A 20,177-nucleotide genomic window follows, 5' to 3' on the forward strand; every position below is an offset into this window, starting at 1 on the left:
GACAGGTTAATCGGCGTCACGGTAGGCATGTCGCCTGTAAAAACGAAGTGCGACTTCACCGCATAGCTGTGGTTGCTAGCCGGACCTATGCGCAACTCTGCTACCTAAAGGTAGCATATACAGTGACTCTATGGTGCAGTGGACTGTTGCGCCACCTGTAGGTGCGGCACGTTTCTCATAGAGCAAGTATATAGGGCTTGCACAGATTTGCTGGTTGAGTCGGTTTATTCGAAGAGGTGGCCATTATCATACGTACGCTGGAAATCAAAATGTGCGACTACATTCCTAAGATATCACGAGATATGGTTTTGTCTGATTAATTCAGCACATATATTGCAATCACGAATTGAAGCGAGTCGATCACTTCGCATGGCACATTATATTGGAAATATTTTATTGCAATACCAATTATATGGACAGTCTCAACGGGTTTTTGCCGTCGCCGTCATGTCCCGTATGAAGTCCAAATTGATAATATCCCTCCACGCATCGTATGTTCTACCGCGGGTAAAAGCGCGCGAGCGGGCGCGACGACGCGGCCGAAGCAGAGATCAAACGAGCCGGCCCATTTCCGTCGCTCGGAGGGTGCATGCGATAACATCACCCCGCTCGGGAGGCCTGCCGTCGAAGCAGACAGGAAACGCCCCACCCTTCTTTAACGAGCATGAAAAGACGCGAGGGGCGGGTGTCGCGCGAGCAGCAACTTTGAATCAAGGGCGCGATCTCGACAGCCATCGGAGCGGGCGGCTCGTATACCCTTCTACGCGCGGCGCTCTCAACGCGAAGTGACTCTGTGGAGAGCATCTCTCCATGGAGCGGCCTTATTCTCTTACACCAGCGTTTTGTAGTTACGCGAGATCGGATACAAAACAGTTGGCTGGCAGCCTCACTTCCTATAACACTACGATTTGTTGCTTTCGCATTCATTGTTTGGTCCTTACGGTGAAACTGACTTTTTTTAAAGGGACCGACAACTGCCCAGAACATGAAATGAGGTGACTGCACTCATGGAAAGATTGTACGTCGCATTGACTCAAACCAACCCTGTTTATCTCGTGAGAGGTGGATTTATATTTTTATTTCTTCATTGAAAGTCGCGAAAAATGATCTTTGGCGCCTCTGGCGGCAAAATCATAAACGGTCCGATGAAGCCGGTCACGTGACCATTGATTGGTGTATGCGTTCGATGACTTTTCTGTTAGTACTGAAATATTGTTCATTTCTTTATATTAAAAGACATTACTCCATAAAAACGTACATATAGGCCTGCGTTAGTTGTGTGCAACAAAGTGGCGCTGCCTTCGCTTGGCGTAATGATCCCATGCCGGGACAAGCCATCTATGACACAGCTGCAGGCAACCTTGGGCGCAGGCGCGCACAACGCTGTACAAATACCGAGAAGGTGTATAAAGCCACATCATCTCATTGTAACAGCTTGCTATTTTCAAAAATGGTTGGAAAGCTCAAAATAAAGGTGGTTAAGCATAGCTACAGTAACTCCTGCGAAAGCAGAACAACGACAGCTTTCACAAGGGCTAGCGGCATCGTTATCAATTCTCAGCGTTGCTGGAGCAAGCCTTCATGCGTGTATGGAGCCTTTCAGATCGAAAAATACTGCTTATATAATAACTACGTGCTTTTAGGATGAACCACTGCAGCTACAAACGCTACCAAGGGTAAGCTTCCTGTCGCGCCGTAAAAAACTGGGTCGAGAAAAATCAGTTGACGGTCCCTTTAACCCTCTAACTTGCGCTACACATGCGCTGTCGCTCCACTTATAATTTTATTGCGATAGCAATTATGGGAAACGTGCAGCACCTACAGGTGGCGCAACTGTCCACTGCGCCAATGCGCCGCCAGCACCACGAGTGGCCACTTGTGGCCACTTCCTTTTCAACTGGTGTGCCACGAACCGTCGTCTCTCCGTCTGCTACGCCCGCGTTGCATGCAAGTTCCTTCGCGCGAAGGTGACACATTTGATAAAACTGCTAGGCTGTCAGAAAGTTGGCAGTGCAGGATTCTTTTAGGGCCTCAGACAAAGAGAAAGGACAAATTACACGGAATCAATCATGTTTTCGATGTGACGGAAAGCACGGACGTGCGACGGACGTGTGACGGAAAAGGGCGATGCCGGCCAGCGTAAGCCTCGAAGCAAAGGCCGTCACCGTCGATGTCTGTATGCATTCTTTCTTGTCATTTTGCCTGCTTATTGTGAGTAAAAGATGATATTTGTGCCTGAGATGCGTTACAGACAACCCCTTGCGATGGGCGCAAGTAAAACGTACGCTCACCGAACTGCACGTGTTGCATTTAGTAATGCGCGGCCGTTCCGCGAAGTTTTCCGTGCTGTAGTTCAGCTTCGTTCGTAGACGTTGCTGACTGCATGAGTCACTGAGTAACTTTGTCAACTCCTATCTTTGCACGTGATATGATAGCTGTCCCGAAGCGCAATAGAACGGCGTGGCGCGGCGTCGCTTGCACTAACAGTGATGTTAAGGGCAACGGCAGTACAAGGGGAACAAATTTTAAAATTCTCGCGGTCCGCGACGCATTTTCCCAGGCATGAGGGGCTTCTTCCTGACTGTTCCTGCTTACGAACTGCGCCGCTAGACCAACTTCGGTACGGTGGAAAAACAGCAGCAGCGTACGATGGAAAATTGCTGGATCTGTCGATCGCTTTCTGCCAACGAAATGTAGAATTCAGACTCGAGATCACGTTGCTGGCTGCCACTCGATTCCTTCAGCAGTGTAAAAATATCAGTTAAGTTGCGTGGAGCGTAAATTCGCAGCGAACTAGCTACATGTACTTCATAAACGTGCCCGCAGGATCACTTGCTTTACGCGGCGTACACTAATGCAGCGTTCCCACCGGTTTCTGAAGCGTGGTCACGGCGGAAAACTGAAAAACTTTGTTCCAGGTGCGTAGTTCTTATAGTTATAGGCACAGGTTACGACGCAGCAATTTATACGCGACATTGAAAAGCAGCACTAACAACCTGGCTAGGCTCCGCTCATGGGTCGGCTGCTGCGCGGAGCACGCCAGTAGCTTTCGTTCACTCCCGCACTACGGCGCCACCAGCTCAGTGCACGTTTCCTATATGAGCATGCATTAGTTACCTGCACAGCAGTGCAGAACTCCTCCCTCCTAATCATTCCACACCTTTGCTCCGTCGGGCCTGTCCCGTGCAAGGCAATGCTGACGATGACCGTTAACGGTCCAGGGTGTCGAATTTCAAGAGCTCCCTTTGTTTCCAAAAAGCCGGGACAACGCGAAGACAGGCCGTGGTCTTAATTTTCATTTTTGTATACATTGCGAGGCTTCTTTTTTATTAGGGGTGGACACATGTGCATGTTGGTAGGTCATAATAAATGTACGGTAAGCTTAAAGGAGCACTGACACAAAAATTTTACGTATTGTTTTTTTCTGTTGCAGTATGTAGCTAACGACCCAAATATCACGGCTGGGAAGCCAAGTTTGCCCGAGCGCGCGACGGTTAATTTTTTGGAGATAGTTTTATAGCGCCCAGTTGCAGTTTCGGTTTCAGAGAGCGCTGAGTGAGGAGGGGCCCAGAGTGGTTTTATTATAAACATAGCTGGCTACGTGCGCACACAAAACCGCGTGCACATGAGCACCGCGTTCACCACTCTTTTCAACGAAGGCTTCCTGGGTGCTGCTATAATCCCCTCTGGGATGTTGTAAATATGCGCGACCCCCCCAAAAATGCACTGCCGAGGCAAGTACATCAACCTTTGTACTCCCTGTAAAGGAGGTGCCCCCTCTTTCCGTTGAAAAGGTCTACTAGGAGATCATGACAGCCAACACAAACTCGTGATGCAGGAGGCTGGTGGTTGTTTGGTGTTGATTTCGTGAGGTGGGGCGTTTTGCGTGCAGTTGCGCGACAAGCACTTTAAAATTTATTTTAAATACATCCTATATTAGCCTTTGGTGTTTTGTAGATGATGTGTCCACGCAAATATGTCCCACAATTAATCTCGCCTACAAAATTTTGTGTCAGTGCTCCTTTAAGAAGCAGGGACAGGCGAAGAATAACATAACACAGGCAGTGCTGAGTCTTCGCCTGACCTGGTCTCCTGGGCTGTTCGTACATTTATTTCGGACTCGAGCAACGGGGTGCAGCAGTGAATCCGCTCCCCCTAATGGAGTCCCTGTCTATGGTAAATAAGCGTCCGGTGGCCCGGTTAGCGTCGCGTTGCATCAAGCAGCGTGGAACGACGCAGTGCTGGCTGCCTCCCTCTCGGCCACACGGCCACTTCTGCCCGGTGCCAGCGGCTGCTGACCGCGTGACGCGAGCGCACGCGTGATCATCGTTCTCTTCAATGAGCGCTCGCAGCCTCCCCTCAGGTGAAAAAGGGGAGGAGGAGATGCCACGGAGATGGAGCAACTAGCCCTGGCCCGTTGCTTGGCCACGGCGGACCGCACGTGGCACACACGACCACATGCCGGCGCTGTCCATCCACAGCTCCTTGTGGGACGTCATGGGCTGTCGGGCGTAGTAACCGCTGACGTGTGCAGCGAAGCCAACTCTGTCGCCTCCCGAAGACGGAGGCGCACCGGGCTCGCACAGGTTGACGGCCACGGTCATCGGCGAGATCAAGACAGAACGTCGATGCTCCTGATGCAGCACCGGTCCCACCGAGATAGCGGGCTCAGAGTAGACGAAATAGGCCTCCTGGCGGTGCCGCTGTTGCATGTCACCGTTTTCATAGTGGACGTCTCGCTGCGTCATGTTTCGCCGTTGTAGCCGTCCGGACCATTCACATATGGGTGGCGCCCACTCCTCCACGTGGTAGTCGTCGAACGCTGGCGACCTCGGCAGCCTTGGGGGCGCGACGTCCACGTAGATGGTCTGATTGTCTGTGTCTCCGGCGCCCACACCACGGCCCTCGCCGAGGTTGGTACCAGGCGTCGTCTCCGACGGGGGACAATCCTTTGCCCGGTCCTATAGCACTGGCTTCCCGGATTGTTCATCGGGCTTTTCGGGTTTTTCCCCCTCACTCTTCCCGGCTTTTTCGGACTTCTCAGCCTTGTTCGAAGCTTCTGCAACGGCTCTCTCGTCCTCAGCACAAGCGGCTCCGTCCACGTCATCCACGACCTTTGCATCGTCTGCGCCCACGTTGGGCGCCAAATGTGGGGGTTTCGTGGCTGCGGCTGGCCCAGAAACCCCTCAGAAACGAGACCAAGACAGACCAGGAACCACCTTTACTATATCGAGCCTCGGCCACATCTGCCCGCTGCCAGCGGCTGCTGACCGCGTGACGCGAGCGCACACGTGATCATCGTTCTCTTCTTCTATGAGCGCTCGCAGCCGCCGAGCGCTCCCATAAGATATATATATATATATATTATCAAAAGAAAGTTCCGAAGGTCCGGTGCACATGTAGTCGAAGAAATGAAGGAGCACACTTACGAAAATTGCATATTTTTACTCATTTACGTTTCGGCCGTGGCTTCATTTCAGTTACTATTACTCCACTGCATGACCAAAGCCCCAGAGATTAGAACGAAAGTTGACTGATCCGAAAGGCTGTGCACAATTTCTTCAGCAGAGGGGAGAAAAAGGCCGCCGTCAACGACCTCGCGAAGAATTGCACCTTTTTCAGTCCGGGCTTGCAACAACAAAAGCACGTGAAATACTGCTGGCGACCCAACCAAAGGGCATAGCAGCGTCGGTATTTCTTTACGCGCATTCTGCGAAAGGCAGCAGCGCATGTCTCAATAGCCTTGTACAAGCCACCAGAGTAGTCTGGTCTCCCTCTCCGTTCGCCTCGTCCGTGTACTTTTGAGGGGAATTCTCTCCGCCAGCTGACGTCAGCTCTTTTAATGAAGCCGTTAGACGGTTACCTGGAAATGTGTTGCAGGGCCTCTTCAAACTACGGACGCTCCTGTCAACTAGTTGTGCCATTTAGCGCATTCTGTAAGCACTAATGTTTCGTCTCCGGCGTAGTTTAGTTTTTTTTCCCGAGCAGTGGCGATTTTTAACTGCGACTCAAAGATAGCTGTTCGCTTGGTTTATTCGCGAAGATGGCAGACGACCCGGTAGCGAGACCCTCTCAGAAGTGTCGTTCCTTCGACAATTCTGTTGCGTCCGCAAGCGATTTCTTTTGCTGTTTTTAGCAGAAGTGACACTGAGGATGATGTCAAATCATGAGATGTAATTGGATGATCAACCGTAGAACGAGCCCGGATCGTAGTCAGGCGTCGATCAGTTCGTTTCGTTTTCTGGCACATCATTTTTTAATGCTGGTTGAAATGCAGTGAGGAGTTTGGCACGATCATATCTTTTATTTGTAGTGTCTCTGCAGTATATGATGAATATTTGGTGACGTCACTTTCAGCCAGCAGAGAGTGATGTTCAGCCGAAGAAGGGTACCCGGCCGTGAACTCAGAGTAGTGTTGCGCAGCGAAGCGATATGTGTCGCAAGGAAACTCTCAGTTTTGGGCATCTTTTTCACGGAAGAAGTAATAAACAGAATTAGTGTTAAAAATTAGAATGCGTGGTTGCAAATTCTGTAGAAGCAGTCTTATGCCGAGATGATGGTTCTTGGGAAATGGTCACGGCTGCAGAGGTGGTTCATTTGCCTCCTGATCTATTTGGACATCGTCGAGCTTCCACGACTACACCTCCCCAAAACAAGTACTACCGATTGATGAGGCGGGGCAAAAAGTGCTATGAGGACACGAAACTTCGACTGCCAAACAAGTGCCACTTGCAATGCGTTTTGCCCAGTGGCACACCAACCTTAGAAAAAAAAATTTACGCATTAGAGCTTTCAGACATGGTTCCGCCTGTTTCGGTAGTGTCAGACATTGAGATGTGAATACTTTTTTGTAGCCTACACGTCTAGAATATTTTTGTTTGCGGTGAAGCGATACTTTAGAATGTTTTGGTGCCGTGTTCAGTGCTACCGTTTGGTATCTGAATTTTTTTCTGCGCTGCTATTTAGCTTAATTTGCTGAAATGCCTTTGGCTCAATAGAATATTTATTCCTCATCTTGATTTTATTCATCGTATTGCTGTCTGTGGAAAATTTGTAGAAGAGAAAAATATGTAACCGTGTAACTTGATGGAATAATGAAGTTTTCACTGGGCAGGCAAAAAAAAAATCGGTAACTCATACGCTTTATGTACTAGATCATGCTACCTTTCCTCTTATGAAGAAAACTATTGAGCAAACATTTTGTGAATTTCAGGTTATTTTTCGCTTTTTTTTTCTTTCATGTTGTGAGCACAACATTGCAAACGTTCTATGCAGTGTTCAATAAATCTTGTTTTTCATGAATATTCGTGCATATTATACCCCAATATTAATTTTTAAGTAATACTAATTAAAAGTACAATCACTTAGCTTTATAATGATATAAAATATTTCATTTTACCTGTCACCTTATTCGTAATACCTACAAAATGTCGCCACGGTAACGAGAGAGCTAATAAGGTGGGTCATGCCCCTCCCCCTTTCTCTTATTCACGCGCTATATGCATGTTGAGGCATGAAGGCTGTGTTTAGCTATAACGTTCACCGGTGTCGAGCCTCGCCGGAGATTGCCTCGCTGCCCACATTCCCTTTTTCTGTTTGTTCTGTTCGCGAGCTGCGAGAAGGACGCGCGTGACATCGGAAGGCGCGCACGTGTGTTTGCTTCACGTGCCCGCATAATGTTTTTGACAGAGCTCGCTGCGCACGCGTGACGCCAAGCAAACCAGTGAAGGTTGGGGGCACTGGCGGTTCCAGATGGCGCCTTTATTTTCATGAGGATGGAAAAAGCGCTAGAAGGTAGCAACATTGGATTTAATTTGTCACACAAACAGGTCGGCACGATGGTTGAGCAGAAGCTTCCAGGTCTATTTTATGCTGATGATATTGTCTTATTTGCGGACAGTCAAGATGATATACAGCGACTGGCAGATATATGCGGAAGGGAATGTGAGGCTCTAGGACTAGGATTTAGTGCAACAAAATGTGGATTGATGGTATTCAGTGATCACGAAGACCATGCGGTCTCCATACAGGGCCAAAAAATACCGAGGGTAAGCGAGTACAAGTACCTCGGAGTATGGGTAAATGAGGGGGATAGATATATGGAGGTACAAGAGAAAGCAGCGGTAGCAAAGGGAAAGAGGAATGCTGCAGTTATGAAGCACAGAGCTTTATGGGGATACAATAGGTACGAGGTGCTTCGAGGGCTGTGGAAGGGTGTGATGGTCCCGGGGCTTACATTTGGGAACTCAGTGGTTTGCATGAAGTCAGAGGTGCAATCAGGAATGGATGTAAATCAAAGGACGGTGGGCCGCCTCGCGTTGGGCGCTCACGGGAAGACGACAAATGAGGCGGTAAAGGGTGATATGGGATGGACAGGCTTTGAAGTGAGGGAAGCGCAGAGCAAAATGAGATTCGAAGAGAGGCTGAGGAAAATGAAGGAGAGTAGATGGGCAGAGAAGGTTTTCAGGTATTTGTATAGAAAAAGCGTTGACACGCAGTGGAGGAAAAGAACTAGGAGGCTCACCAGTAAATATACGGCTGGCAGTGCGGGCGATATGGCAACAAGGAGCATTAAGCGGAAGGTCAGAGAGGCGGAGAGGACTTATTGGATGACAGCGATGGAAAAGAAGCCGGCTCTGAGTAACTACCGAATAGGAAAAAACGAAATAAGGAGGGAAAGGTTTTATGATAATTCAAGGGGAAGCGCTTTACTGTTTGAAGCAAGGTCGGGCTGCCTTAGAACGCGAAGTTATAAAGCGAGATTCAGTAACGAAGACGAACACTGTACATGCTGCGGGGGAACTAATGAAACGATGGAACATGTACTGGTTGAATGTGGCGATATTCACCCAGGTATACTTGTGGGCACGAGTCTACAGGAAGCCTTGGGTTTTAGGGACAACAATGGAAAGCTGAACACGTCCGCGATAGAAATAAGTAAGAGACGGTTAGAGTATTGGTGGCAGAAGAGCAGAGATAAAGTACAAAAATAAATAATGGGGGGGGGGGGGGGAAATAAGGTCATTCTGCCTTAAGAGGCAGAGAGATAGACCGTGAATTTATAAATTTTTTTGGTATAATAAGATAGATTTAATCAATGTAGACAAGGTATTAGGCCAGCATGAAACAAGGAAGTTTTTCTTTTTTCTTCGAGCATGGTGGCAGACATGTCACCGCCCCGTTATAAAGGGGACGCTCATAGCATCCATCCATCCAGCCTACTTCGTAGTGAGAGGGAAAAAAATGGCAGAGGTGTAACTTTTGTAAACGGTGTATGTTTGTCTTGGTTTTGCAAAGTGTATGCACACTGGCGGCGGCTTCAGTAGCTTCGATCTTGGCACGCGTTTGGTGAGCTTCTCCATGACGTGTTAATCTGGCATCCCTTTGCCCCGGTGTTTCAGCAGGCAACTTTAACTTTTGCTTGCGCTGAAGGGCACGCACACACAACCCCGGCCGGTGTACCATACATAGTAAAACTGAGCCAACTGAGCGACCAAGCGCAGGCGAAGCAGCCGTTATAAAACCATGGTTAAACCGGAGACATTGACTAAACCAGGGGTTCTCAAATGGGGTTCCGTGACGCCATCGCCCGCAAAAAAAAAAAATTCACCATCTCCCACTAAAGGGAACCATGTGGGGATGCGAAGGAGCGCATGGGTCGACTTATTCCGTCCATCACGGGCACCTTGGCCGATGTTAACGCGTCCTTGCATGTGAGGCACACCATGAATTCATTACGCTTGCTGTTGCTGTTACTCGTCCCGAACTCTTGTTGGAGCACGCCACGCGGTTTCATCGCGCGTCTGCAGAATCTCGTTCCCCGACGCCATCACGTGATTGCTGAGAGGGTGTAAGGGGGAGAGGCCACAGCGTCTTACACAGCCCTTACACAGGCCCGAACGCGCTAGCGCGTGCAAGCGCGTTCTGACTAGGATACAACGCGTTGGTTCATCGCGCGCCTGCAGAATCTCGTTCGCCGACGCCATCACATGATTGCTGAGAGTGTAAGGGGGAGAGGCCACAGCGTCTTACCCGGCCCCTTACCCAGTCCCGAACGCGCTAGCGCGTGCCAGCACACGTGGTTTTGTCTGCGTTACGCCAAGCTAGGACAGCATACGGCAGCCCGGGCCCCTAAAGTGCTCTGCACGTATCATCATCAAGGCGGTCGAAGAATAAGACGAAGAAGACTTCTTGGCGCGAGCGCGTGCTCAATGTTACAGATGGCTATGGTAGGTTTTAGAAAGCGGACGGTCGCCAATGGAACTACGGACAAAGCCCAGCGCAAAAGCTGCTTCGCATCTAAAGAAGTTTTTGCAGGCGATTTTTGACATATTCCCAGTTCCAGGTCCTTCTCCAGTAACTGCAGCACCGCTCTGAACCAGATCACCTCGGCTGCCCCAACGCCTCAATTAGAAACTAAGCGTGCCACATCAGCCGCAATAGCGCTGCATTTCCTTCGCCTGTTATGTCTTCCTTTTAATGCGGCAGCGAGCGCGTCCCCCTCACCTCTCCCCCATCATCCGGTTTGTCACACCAAGGGGTCCGCCATCACTTGGGCCAGTCCACAAGGGTTCCCCGACACATCGACGACTGAGAAACACTGGGCTAAAGCTTCGCCTAATCACGTGGTACCGCAGCGGCGAGGCTCCAAGCGACGCCTCTCCGCAGCGGATCACGTGGCGTGACTTGGAGCGAGACAGACGCGAGTACGAAAGACAAACTAGCAGTTGTTCCGTGTACTAATACAACCGATGAACGAAGCTCCTTAGAAATGGGACGACTATGCGCCTGATCTCGCTGCTGCCTTTCATGAAGGCGGCAGGGTGGGGAGAGCGTCTGCTGCGCTCGGTGGCGGGAACGACTGAATGTGCGGCGCGCGCAGCGCAGGGAGAGAGGTGGGAGAAGGGTGCGAGCGGTGATGCGGCGGGGAGCTTCGACGACGGCGGCGTTCGGCGCGCGCAGCGTTTCATTGTTTTTTTGCATCGGCGCCGGGTGGGGAGGCCGTCTGCTACTACCTTCGACAAAGCGCCCGTAGTGCTCTAGAATGATGGTTGTAATTTCACAATCCACAATAAAGGTGGTGAAAGTGAAGACGACCATTGTAACCAGTTGTGCATAGAGCGCATTTCTTTTAACCTCGAATTTCTGGTGCGCTAGAACCAAACCGCTCAAGGCCTAAACATTTCCTCTTAAATCACCGGCCACTGCAACCTAAAGCGATGCTTAAAGAGAAGGGAGCTTCGACGGCGCGGAGGAGTGCGGGCCTAAGGAGCTTCGCTCCTAAGAAGCCGAAGCTGTAGCGTCCGGGTAGAGTGTACTAGAAGCGTTTGAGTGGTACGAACGAGGGGTTGAAAGTGAGATCGTGGACAGAACAGAGCGCGCTCTCATCGAAAGGGATATGCGGGGTGCACGCGCAATGCACTTGACATATCGAGGAACGTGGGACTTTACGGTACCTGCGAGTGCGCCGCAAGGGACACTCATCGTTGTCCCTGCTATACGTGGCCCGCATCCCACAAGAATGCTTGGCGAGAAGCGCGTGCCTCACAGCCTGCATATCGCAACCCTATCCATTTAGACCGTTCCGCCACCATAGTATTTTCCACATTCCGCGCCTCACCCCCAAGAAGGCGCGAAACCGGTTCGGCCCACTCAAAACGGATCCTCTAGTCCGGGCTAATCGAGAGCCAAGGGCATTCTGCTATTTCGCTGCACACGCCTCGAGCCATACGGCTCTTCTTCAGCCAAGACCGCGCCTTCCGCTTGCACTCCGGCGGCTCAAGGTCATTCCGACGCGATGAATGACCTTGCGAGGCATGAAGTGGTAGAGCTTTTGCACCATAGAAAAAGTGGCAGAGTCATGTGACGATCTTGAAGGCATAAAAATATAAACAGAGACCCATTAGGAATATTCCTCACTAGGATGAACGAGGTCCTTCTGGGGGCAAAGGTCTTTCAGGCGTAGCTGCATGAACTTCTGGCGTTGCTCCGAAAATTCAGCTGCATTTATGCAGGACCCGGCTGGCAATTCCCGCCAATGAAGGTACCATGAGGAGAAGCGAAACTTTAATTGGGATGCTCACCCAGAAAAAAAAAGATTAAGACGACATTATAATAAGATTTATTATCCCTGTGCATCCACTTCCCATTCTTTTTGTGGGTCACCTCACTTACTGTGGTCATAAACGTGCATAAGGCAAAGTGGCCTTTTTTTCATTCAGAGTTTTCTTAGAGTACAGGTGAAAATGAAATTATGCTTTCCTGTATGCCATAATTTCGTATTTTATTCTCCAGCCAAAGAAAGTTTGCAGAAATGCTCCAATTTGGCTATTCTGACTTCATTAAACAGAAATAGAACAAAAAAAGTCGTGCAGTGCCCAAATCTAGATCTTGCACTATGGCGTTGCATGAAACAGTAATTTTTCTGGTGGCGTTTCCTCACTTTTGGTTTTTCACTGTAGGCTGAAATTCACGTGGCCTTTAAATATTCCAAATATTTTTCCCAAAACACTTTCGGAATGCATTTCTTTAGATCTTGTAAAAAACCCACACAGTTCATAATATATATAAAAGAGAATCTAATCTCTAGACAATGCATATTGATACAGAATAATCACACACTTGAAACGTGAACAGGGTAAGCATCCTCCAAAGCAGAACAAAATCCTAAGATGCCCTCAATATGTTTTAATTGTAGACACTTATTTAATTTTACTTATTGAGTACCTTAATAAGTAGCTTAAAATAGAAAGCCTCTAATACATTAGACAGGAAAAGTAGATTGTATAGCTGATGTCTGGAAAATACAACAGTGTGTTCCCAGAACATCTGCTAATTTCGTTGCTTCATTACCATTAATGCAGGCACCCATGCCCGGTGCCATGCCTGGGGCTGTACCAGGGGCCATGCCGTACGATCCCCCACCGCCCTACACGCCCACTGCTCCAAACCCATGCCAGACTGAACAGCCCATGGACCACCCATCCCGGCTGTATCCGGCTCCTGGACAGCCATACCCCTCACCAGCTCCAGGGCAATATCCAATGGCCTCGTACCCACAGCAGCCGGGCCTGCCACAGCAGGCTGTGTACCATGTCCCGGATGCCTTTGATGCTGGGGCCCGCTTCACGCACAGCAAGCCTAGCATTCCTGTAAGCGGACTTTCTCATTGACTTACTCTTAGTTTGCTGCTTCGTAACTCTAGTAAATCAGTAGTGAAGAGGAGTGAAAGAATTATATGTGATGCAGACGTTGCTTCGACTTGGAACAGTGTAGTTGACTTTCATTTGTTCAACATCAGTTAGGTCACACTGTTCATTTCAAGCACACTGATAAATTTTTTTGGGTGCCCATACTATTAGTTGGAGCATTAGGCTAGTTACTGCGAATGTAATTTATGAAAAAATTTGGATGATTACGAACCAGAGAGAGTGCTTATGTGCGGATTATAACCGCTACACGTAATGTTAAACATGTTTCTATTTGCTCTTCTACTTGTGGAGTATGTACCACTGATGTTCCTGAAACATACCTTCAGTATTAGGCACCCCTCCTGAGTAACTGTTCTGTTTTCTCCTATATTGTCTATGCACTCCAAGAGTTATTGGCTGTCAGTTTTTCTGTCCATATAAAACTGCTTCACAATAGCATAAAACTGTTTCTGGTATGCATCAGTGGTGCCACCAAGAGGTGCACTTACAAATAGAGACAACATACTGAAAGCATTACCCTGCATCAGCATGCACTATTTCATCTGAGCATATGGTTAATTTAATTGAGTCTCAAACAGTGTAAAAATTTTGAAATTAATGGTTCTATTCTCATTTTGGAGACTGATGTCTTGAAAATACATATTAAACATATCTTGGGAAATCATCAACCTTCCTCCCACAATTCGAACTTGTGTGTCTTAATGTAACTGATTAAAAGTTAATTGGTGGAATTTAGTTTATTTGCTAAGTAAACATATGGATTTGTAAATTCAAGCATATCATATTGTCACGGGGTCGTGACGTCGACGAAGGCAGCAGTCAGCGTGTCCAAGATGAAAGGTTTTATTTCGCCGAACTTGTGGCTGGGAGACGGAAAGTGAAACTACAGCAATACACACTGTACACTGTTAGCGGCGAACAGAGCGTCGGCCGTCGATAAAACTGACCTGCAGCAAGGTGCGTCGGCTTTAATACACGCAGTATCGAGCATTCGAGCCTTATCGCTGGTGGGCGCATTAGATCCAGAATAATCTCAGCTGTTCGCGTTTTCGTGCTCAAGCCTACAAGAAGATTCTAACATAATCTGGAAGGTTTTCACATATTAGGGCGTGGCTTGCGCAAGGCAGCGGCTACGCATGCAGCGGACTATAGTTACATAAGAATAACAAAAGAAGCGCGTGTGGCAATATAGTTTAGCTGAACTGGTGGAACTCCAGTGACAACAAGTTCTTTAAATGCTAAAAAAATTATGTGAAAGCACGTTGTACATGTTGTAGCACATGTACGGAGGTTGTACTGAACTCATTCATTGCCATGCCATAAGATTCTATTGATGGCATTTCATCACAGCGGCAAGCACACTTTCGAGATCTTCTCTGGGAGCGGCCATGTACTGCACAGATTGATGGCTGTCTTTAAAAATTTAGGTCACATTTACCCATTTGGGCTCTTTAGGGAGTTGCAAAGAATAAAACTTCATAAAAATGACTGATTAGAATTGCCTCCAATGCAGGTGACACTTCTCGAATCACTGCAAAATGTGCGCTTTGGCCATCTTGATAGCAAAAAACTTAAATGAATGTAGCTCTGACTGCCTGTCAGGTTCTTTTCGATTTTCTATCCCAACAGTTCCACTGATTTACAGAAAGAAGGTTTAAGCATTTGCATATGATGCAGAGGGAGCATTGTTTTCTTTAGAAATGCTCCTGTAATTAAGAATGGGAATAATTATATTCTGCAGGGGCTCAGTTTTAATGTTGTAAAAATAAATCTAGTTATAAAAATGCTTTTCGTTTGAAGTTTTTATTGAGCCAAGAGTGCACAGTCAAGTTCAGCACGAGATTCCATCGTATCTTGCCTAATTTTTTTTTCTTGTGTGAGGTTACTGCAGCATCAGTGCTATGGAGGCGCCAATTTTCAATGCGTTACCAAATTGGAATTTGCTTTCTGCAGCCTCCTCCCCCTGGAGTTCCCCCAAATGCTGCTCAGCTGGCTGCCATGCAAGGCAATCCCGTAGTCCTAGGCCAAAAGAAGAACAACTTCTGGACCACTGGCGCCGGAGGTGGCTACACCTTCTGGTAGACACAAAAGAGCCTCCACCAATGCTCTGGCTGCTGTGTTTACAGTTCCAAGGCTTTTATTTTCCTTCACAAAGGGAGCACCATTTTGTGAGGCTGTGTCTGCCATGTCTTGTAGAGCGATGCTGCAGTTTACCTTCCTTTCACTAGGGCCACTAGAAATGCTCTCCAGGTTGCAGTTGCTCTGTTGGATTTTGAGTGCTCAGTGCCGTTCATCTAGAAACTGAAAACTATGCACACGAGGGAATTTTCATGGGACAGCATGTTTGCTTTGAATGAACAACGTCAGCGTTTTCTCTGTTCCAACAGAGAGAATTGTAGCAGCCTGAAGGCCAGATCTGGCGATCTTGGACTGGATGATGGGCATTTCAGGGCAGAGTGATGTACAGTCCAGTCCATGCTCTGCTTCAGTTGAGGTGCTTGCCTAGGCTAGCTCAGCAAGCAGTGGCATTGTTAACAGGCTCTCCTTCTCTTTTGGTCCCGGGACTCTCTGATAACCTAAGACATTATTCAAGAGAGTGTCGCAATACTGCAGCTTTCCCAGTTGTCTTGCGTGGTGTCTTTCAATTTTGCAACCTCTATCAAGTATCGCAAACATCTTTTCACAGCTTACTTATGACTTAATACTCTCGATGTAGAGCACGAAGTAGAGTCTCCTCAAAGAGGAGGAAAAATGTGCAGCATCAGTCAAGAAGTTGCGATGTCTTAAATATTTGCCATATTGCTCATGCCGATCAATGGCCTACTGAGGGCTATTTCACTCTAAGCGGGCCTCGTTACGAATGCCTGCACCAGAATCCAAGACAGGAAGTGGCTATGTGGCTCACCTGGCTGAAAAACTCTAACAGCTAGTGTTTCTGCTCATTGTGACATTGTGTGCAGTGTTGCTGCAAAACAACTCGAGCAACATGAGCACGACACTGTCTCTAAGAGCAACCTTCGGCTTTTGGAAGTATTCATGCTTGTGATGCGCTGCAGGTGGACACGGACCAGAAAAAAAAAACAAGGAAACAACACAGGGTTTTTTTGGTCCGTGTCCAGCACATCACAAGCATGAAGATGTACCAACTAGCCCCTGTTGCCGCCATATTTGGAAGTATTGCTTCTTGGACAATGCCAGTAGTCTGGTGTTAAAACAGGTAAAAGACTTGAGCTATTAAACACCAGGTGTACAGAGAAGCCGCATCCTGGAGCTGGAGGAAGGCTTGCCTCACTTCCTTCGGGATGTAGCAACTTGACATTTTTACTTTAGATGAAAGAAGTGAAATTTCTGGCACGTAAAACAACAACACTAAAAGTGCACATGTGCTTGTTGAACAGTCAAGCATTTTTGTTGAGGGGATCAAGCTGTTAATGTAGCTGTTATGAATTTTTGCAGTTTAACAGAGAACTGGTGTGGCAAACTCAATCCTCAAGCTTTAGTGAGAACTTGGTAATTGTTTGGTTGTTATTGAAGTGTCCTTGTTTTGAGTAAATGTAGGATAGTGTTCTTCTGTTTTATGTACTGCACGGCACGCATGCATGTCGCCTCATCAGCTGTCAACACTCTGTTGAGCCACCATCTTCACATTTCTGCTTGTGTGTTCTGTATGGCCATGCTATATAGTGTTTGGAGTGAAACGGAAATAAACTTTGTCAAGAATCAGTGTTGTCTAATAAACTGTGGTGAGTTATTGAAAAATTAGTTTAAAGTAAAAACAAAAACGCCTACTCTTAAGTTTGTTGACACACGATCAGTACTTTAAGGACTGTTATGGTGATTTTTCGATGTCCTCTGATCTCAATAATGTTTTCAGTAGGTGTTTGCTTTGGCACTCCGGTGATCTGTGCCAAACATTCTGATTGCAGGTCATTTAATTTTTCTGAAAATGAATTTTAAAGATTGGTAGCTATGAGTTCTTGAATAATGCATTTGAATGCGGACCACCCTGCCTGGCGTCATAGCCTCCATAGCTACCTCCCTGAGCAGGCGGCCAAAAGTAAATGGCAGTCATTCAGCGCTCTCATCGTCACTAAAATGCGCTGGTGTCAAGTTCCGAAAAGATGGCACTGCACGATGCATTGCCAGGTGTCATTGGCACTAGCACCATGTGTACTATATTATATTACAACAGGACAGATTGTGACATCATCATAGACGTTGTGCAAAGCAGCTATCTATTTTTGCTTGACTTTCAACTCATTGACTTTTGGTTATTTAAAATTATGAGTTTCTAAGGAAATTGGTCAAGCCCACCTGTTAACAATCGATCATTAGAAAACGGCGATATCATAATATGGTTAAATAACACGAGTTCCCCTTTAAACCTTTTCAAAAATGTCTGAAGGCATGTGGCCATGTTAAATTTTATTGCACATTTCTGTTATTAGTACTGCTAGCTAGCAAGAGATCTTGCAGCTGCTGCACTTAAAATCATTTCATCAAGGCGGGCACTTTGGCCTCGGAGTTTCTCAAAGAGAATGCAGAGGTCGCCCAGTGTCATTTTTCGTGGCTTGCATCTGACTGAGCACCAGAACATTGGATGTGATTGCTCCGCTAGTTAGCTTTAAGCACCAAACACTCGCAATACAACCTTGGTGTATACTGTAGCATCTACATAGTGAAAGGCCATGAAATTCTGGCTTTTTTCTAAAGAATGTATGCCTAAGCTGTGGCGATGCTACACAGAGATTAAAAAAGCACCATTGTAAAATCCCGAGCAAGCGTCCCCACCCGAGCAAGTGCCCCCCTCCCTTTTTCGGGAGATTTGAAATATGCGCTAATGACTGAGCAAGCGCCCCCTCCGGGCCTACCGCCATTTTCACTGCTTCATTCACTGTTTTTATTCACCCAACGAGGGCAAATAACAGCAGTGAATGCATGCGTATTCAAGAGAGCACTTCTTTGGAAGCTCGGGCGGTTCTGCCGCCATCTTGAATTTTGATCCGTGACCGAGCAAGGGCCCCCCCTCCGAACTTTGTCGGATTATCTTTCACCATGGGGGGGGGGGTGCTTGCTCAGTATTTTATGGTAAGTATAAAAGCTACATTAAGGTATATTGATGTATTCACATGTCTGGAAAACTGCCATGCAAGTTGGCTTAATACAAAGCAGAGGCTTCATAAGCTTGAATGAGCAGACATGAGAATGGTGGCAATGCCACGTAGAAATTCTGGCACTGGGTCCTTGTGATACCGTGGCTTTTGAATCTGCCGAGCAATAGTTAAATGTTTTATCAATAATGGTTGCATTGTGTTGTTAAGTATGCAACAATAGCCAAGTGGTGGGATTGTTAAAAAAAATTGAAACTAATGGCTTGAGACAGTTTTGTCACTAGTGCTGCACTGTGGACCATTTTTACTCCATTTTCTGCACCAATAATCAATCACTGAATTTATTTTTGCAAAGGAAGTGCAGTGAGAGCTTGAAAAGGACATTCTATTTTTGTATATTGATTAAATGTTTTCCTTTCGTGTTTGTTTTGTAGCAGCACCTTAGACCAAAACAGTGGTAACCCAATTCACAGAAATTACCTATGCTGTCTTTTACTTGAAAATCACATTGAAAATGCAACAGACCCTATGTGAAATTCTGTAGGCAGAATGCCCTCAAACACAACAAAAATGGCCAGCTACATTTTTTAAACATGAACAATGTGGCCATGTCTCAATTAATGCCTTCTCTTTCTTGCTGTTGGAACAAAGCACCTAACTTCAGCAGCACATCAAGCACACACATGCTTAAACTCATCATGTGACTGTGATCACATGATGAGTCACAAGAAAAGCATGAATTTCACTGTGCCTACTTAGCACCATCATATGCACACAGGTGTTGTAGCTTCTGTTGTAGATTCTGCAGTGCATCCTTTCTGAACCTGTGCTCATACCATAAGGGACATTTAATAGAGGGATCTAACCTCCTTCGTGTATTGATAAAGTTACATCGAAAAAGTGCCTATGAATAGAATGCAGATAGCTGGATCAAGACAGGTGTAGTTTGAGAGCTTTTGGAGAGGGTTTTATACTGCAGTCAACTTAGTTGGGATGTCAAGCCAATGACAAATTCTAAAATATTAACTTCTATGTCCTCTGGCTCTCATCATCAAGAACAACGGCAAGAAAGATTGGAGAATTTTTTTCTCATACATGTGTATTTGCACTAGTAAGCAGTATTGCCTTCGCCTTTTTTTATGTTTTCAAACATCATGTGCTTGCTGTTACAATGTCCAGAGCAAGCGTACTTTGGTGCCTAAATGTTTTGGTAAAGTGACTGTCACTCTCTCACTTCTTCATGTTCTGATCTGTGAGTGACAGAGAAGACGCCCATATGTGATTAGTTTCTTGTGCACTTCAGGTTCTTTTGTACTTTGACTGACATTAAGCGCAAATGTTTATCATTCCTTCTTCTGTGCCATACGTATTGTTCTGCTGCAGTATCTCAGAAATGAGAAGCAACTTGTATAGATATTGTGTACTTACATTCTCGCCTGGTTAGCACTCATGTATTGCACCTATGTAGGTTTACTTTATCATTACATCCAGTGGTGCCAGTTTGGCAATTTGTTTGCGGAAATCTGCATTGACTGTGCATTAATTATGCTACTACTGTGCGGAATGAGTGGAGAAGAAAATTATTGCCATTGATCACCAGCAGGGGCGTAGCCAGAAATTTTTTTCGGGGGGGGTTCAACCATACTTTATGTATGTTCGTGCGTGCATTTGTATGTGTGCGTGTATATATACGCAAGCAAAACTGAAAAATTTCGGGGGGGGGGGGGTTTGAACCCCCCCAACCCCCCCCCCCTTGGCTACGCCCCTGAATTCACCAGGTAAGAGATCTTTTTTTTTTTTTTTTGTCTTGAGAACAAGTTGCAGCTGGAAGATAATCCATCGAAGCTGGGTGCAT

The 20,177-nt window shown here is 46.9% G+C and overlaps 1 protein-coding gene across 3 annotated transcripts in view; it reads left to right on the forward strand.

The window, feature by feature from the left end:
• LOC119390262 (DAZ-associated protein 2) overlaps window positions 1–15,354 on the forward strand; it is an 86,728-nt gene extending 71,374 nt beyond the window's left edge. For all 3 annotated transcript variants that reach the window (XM_037657843.2, XM_049413970.1, XM_037657850.2), the window contains exons 2-3: window positions 12,864–13,151; window positions 15,165–15,354. In XM_037657843.2, the coding sequence (XP_037513771.1) occupies window positions 12,864–13,151; window positions 15,165–15,293 (417 nt within the window). In that variant the 3' untranslated portion in view covers window positions 15,294–15,354. The remainder of the gene's footprint in view (window positions 1–12,863; window positions 13,152–15,164) is intronic.
• The last annotated feature ends 4,823 nt before the right edge of the window (window positions 15,355–20,177 follow it).

Source organism: Rhipicephalus sanguineus, chromosome 1, assembly GCF_013339695.2.
Source record: "Rhipicephalus sanguineus isolate Rsan-2018 chromosome 1, BIME_Rsan_1.4, whole genome shotgun sequence".
Lineage (NCBI taxonomy): Eukaryota > Metazoa > Arthropoda > Arachnida > Ixodida > Ixodidae > Rhipicephalus > Rhipicephalus sanguineus.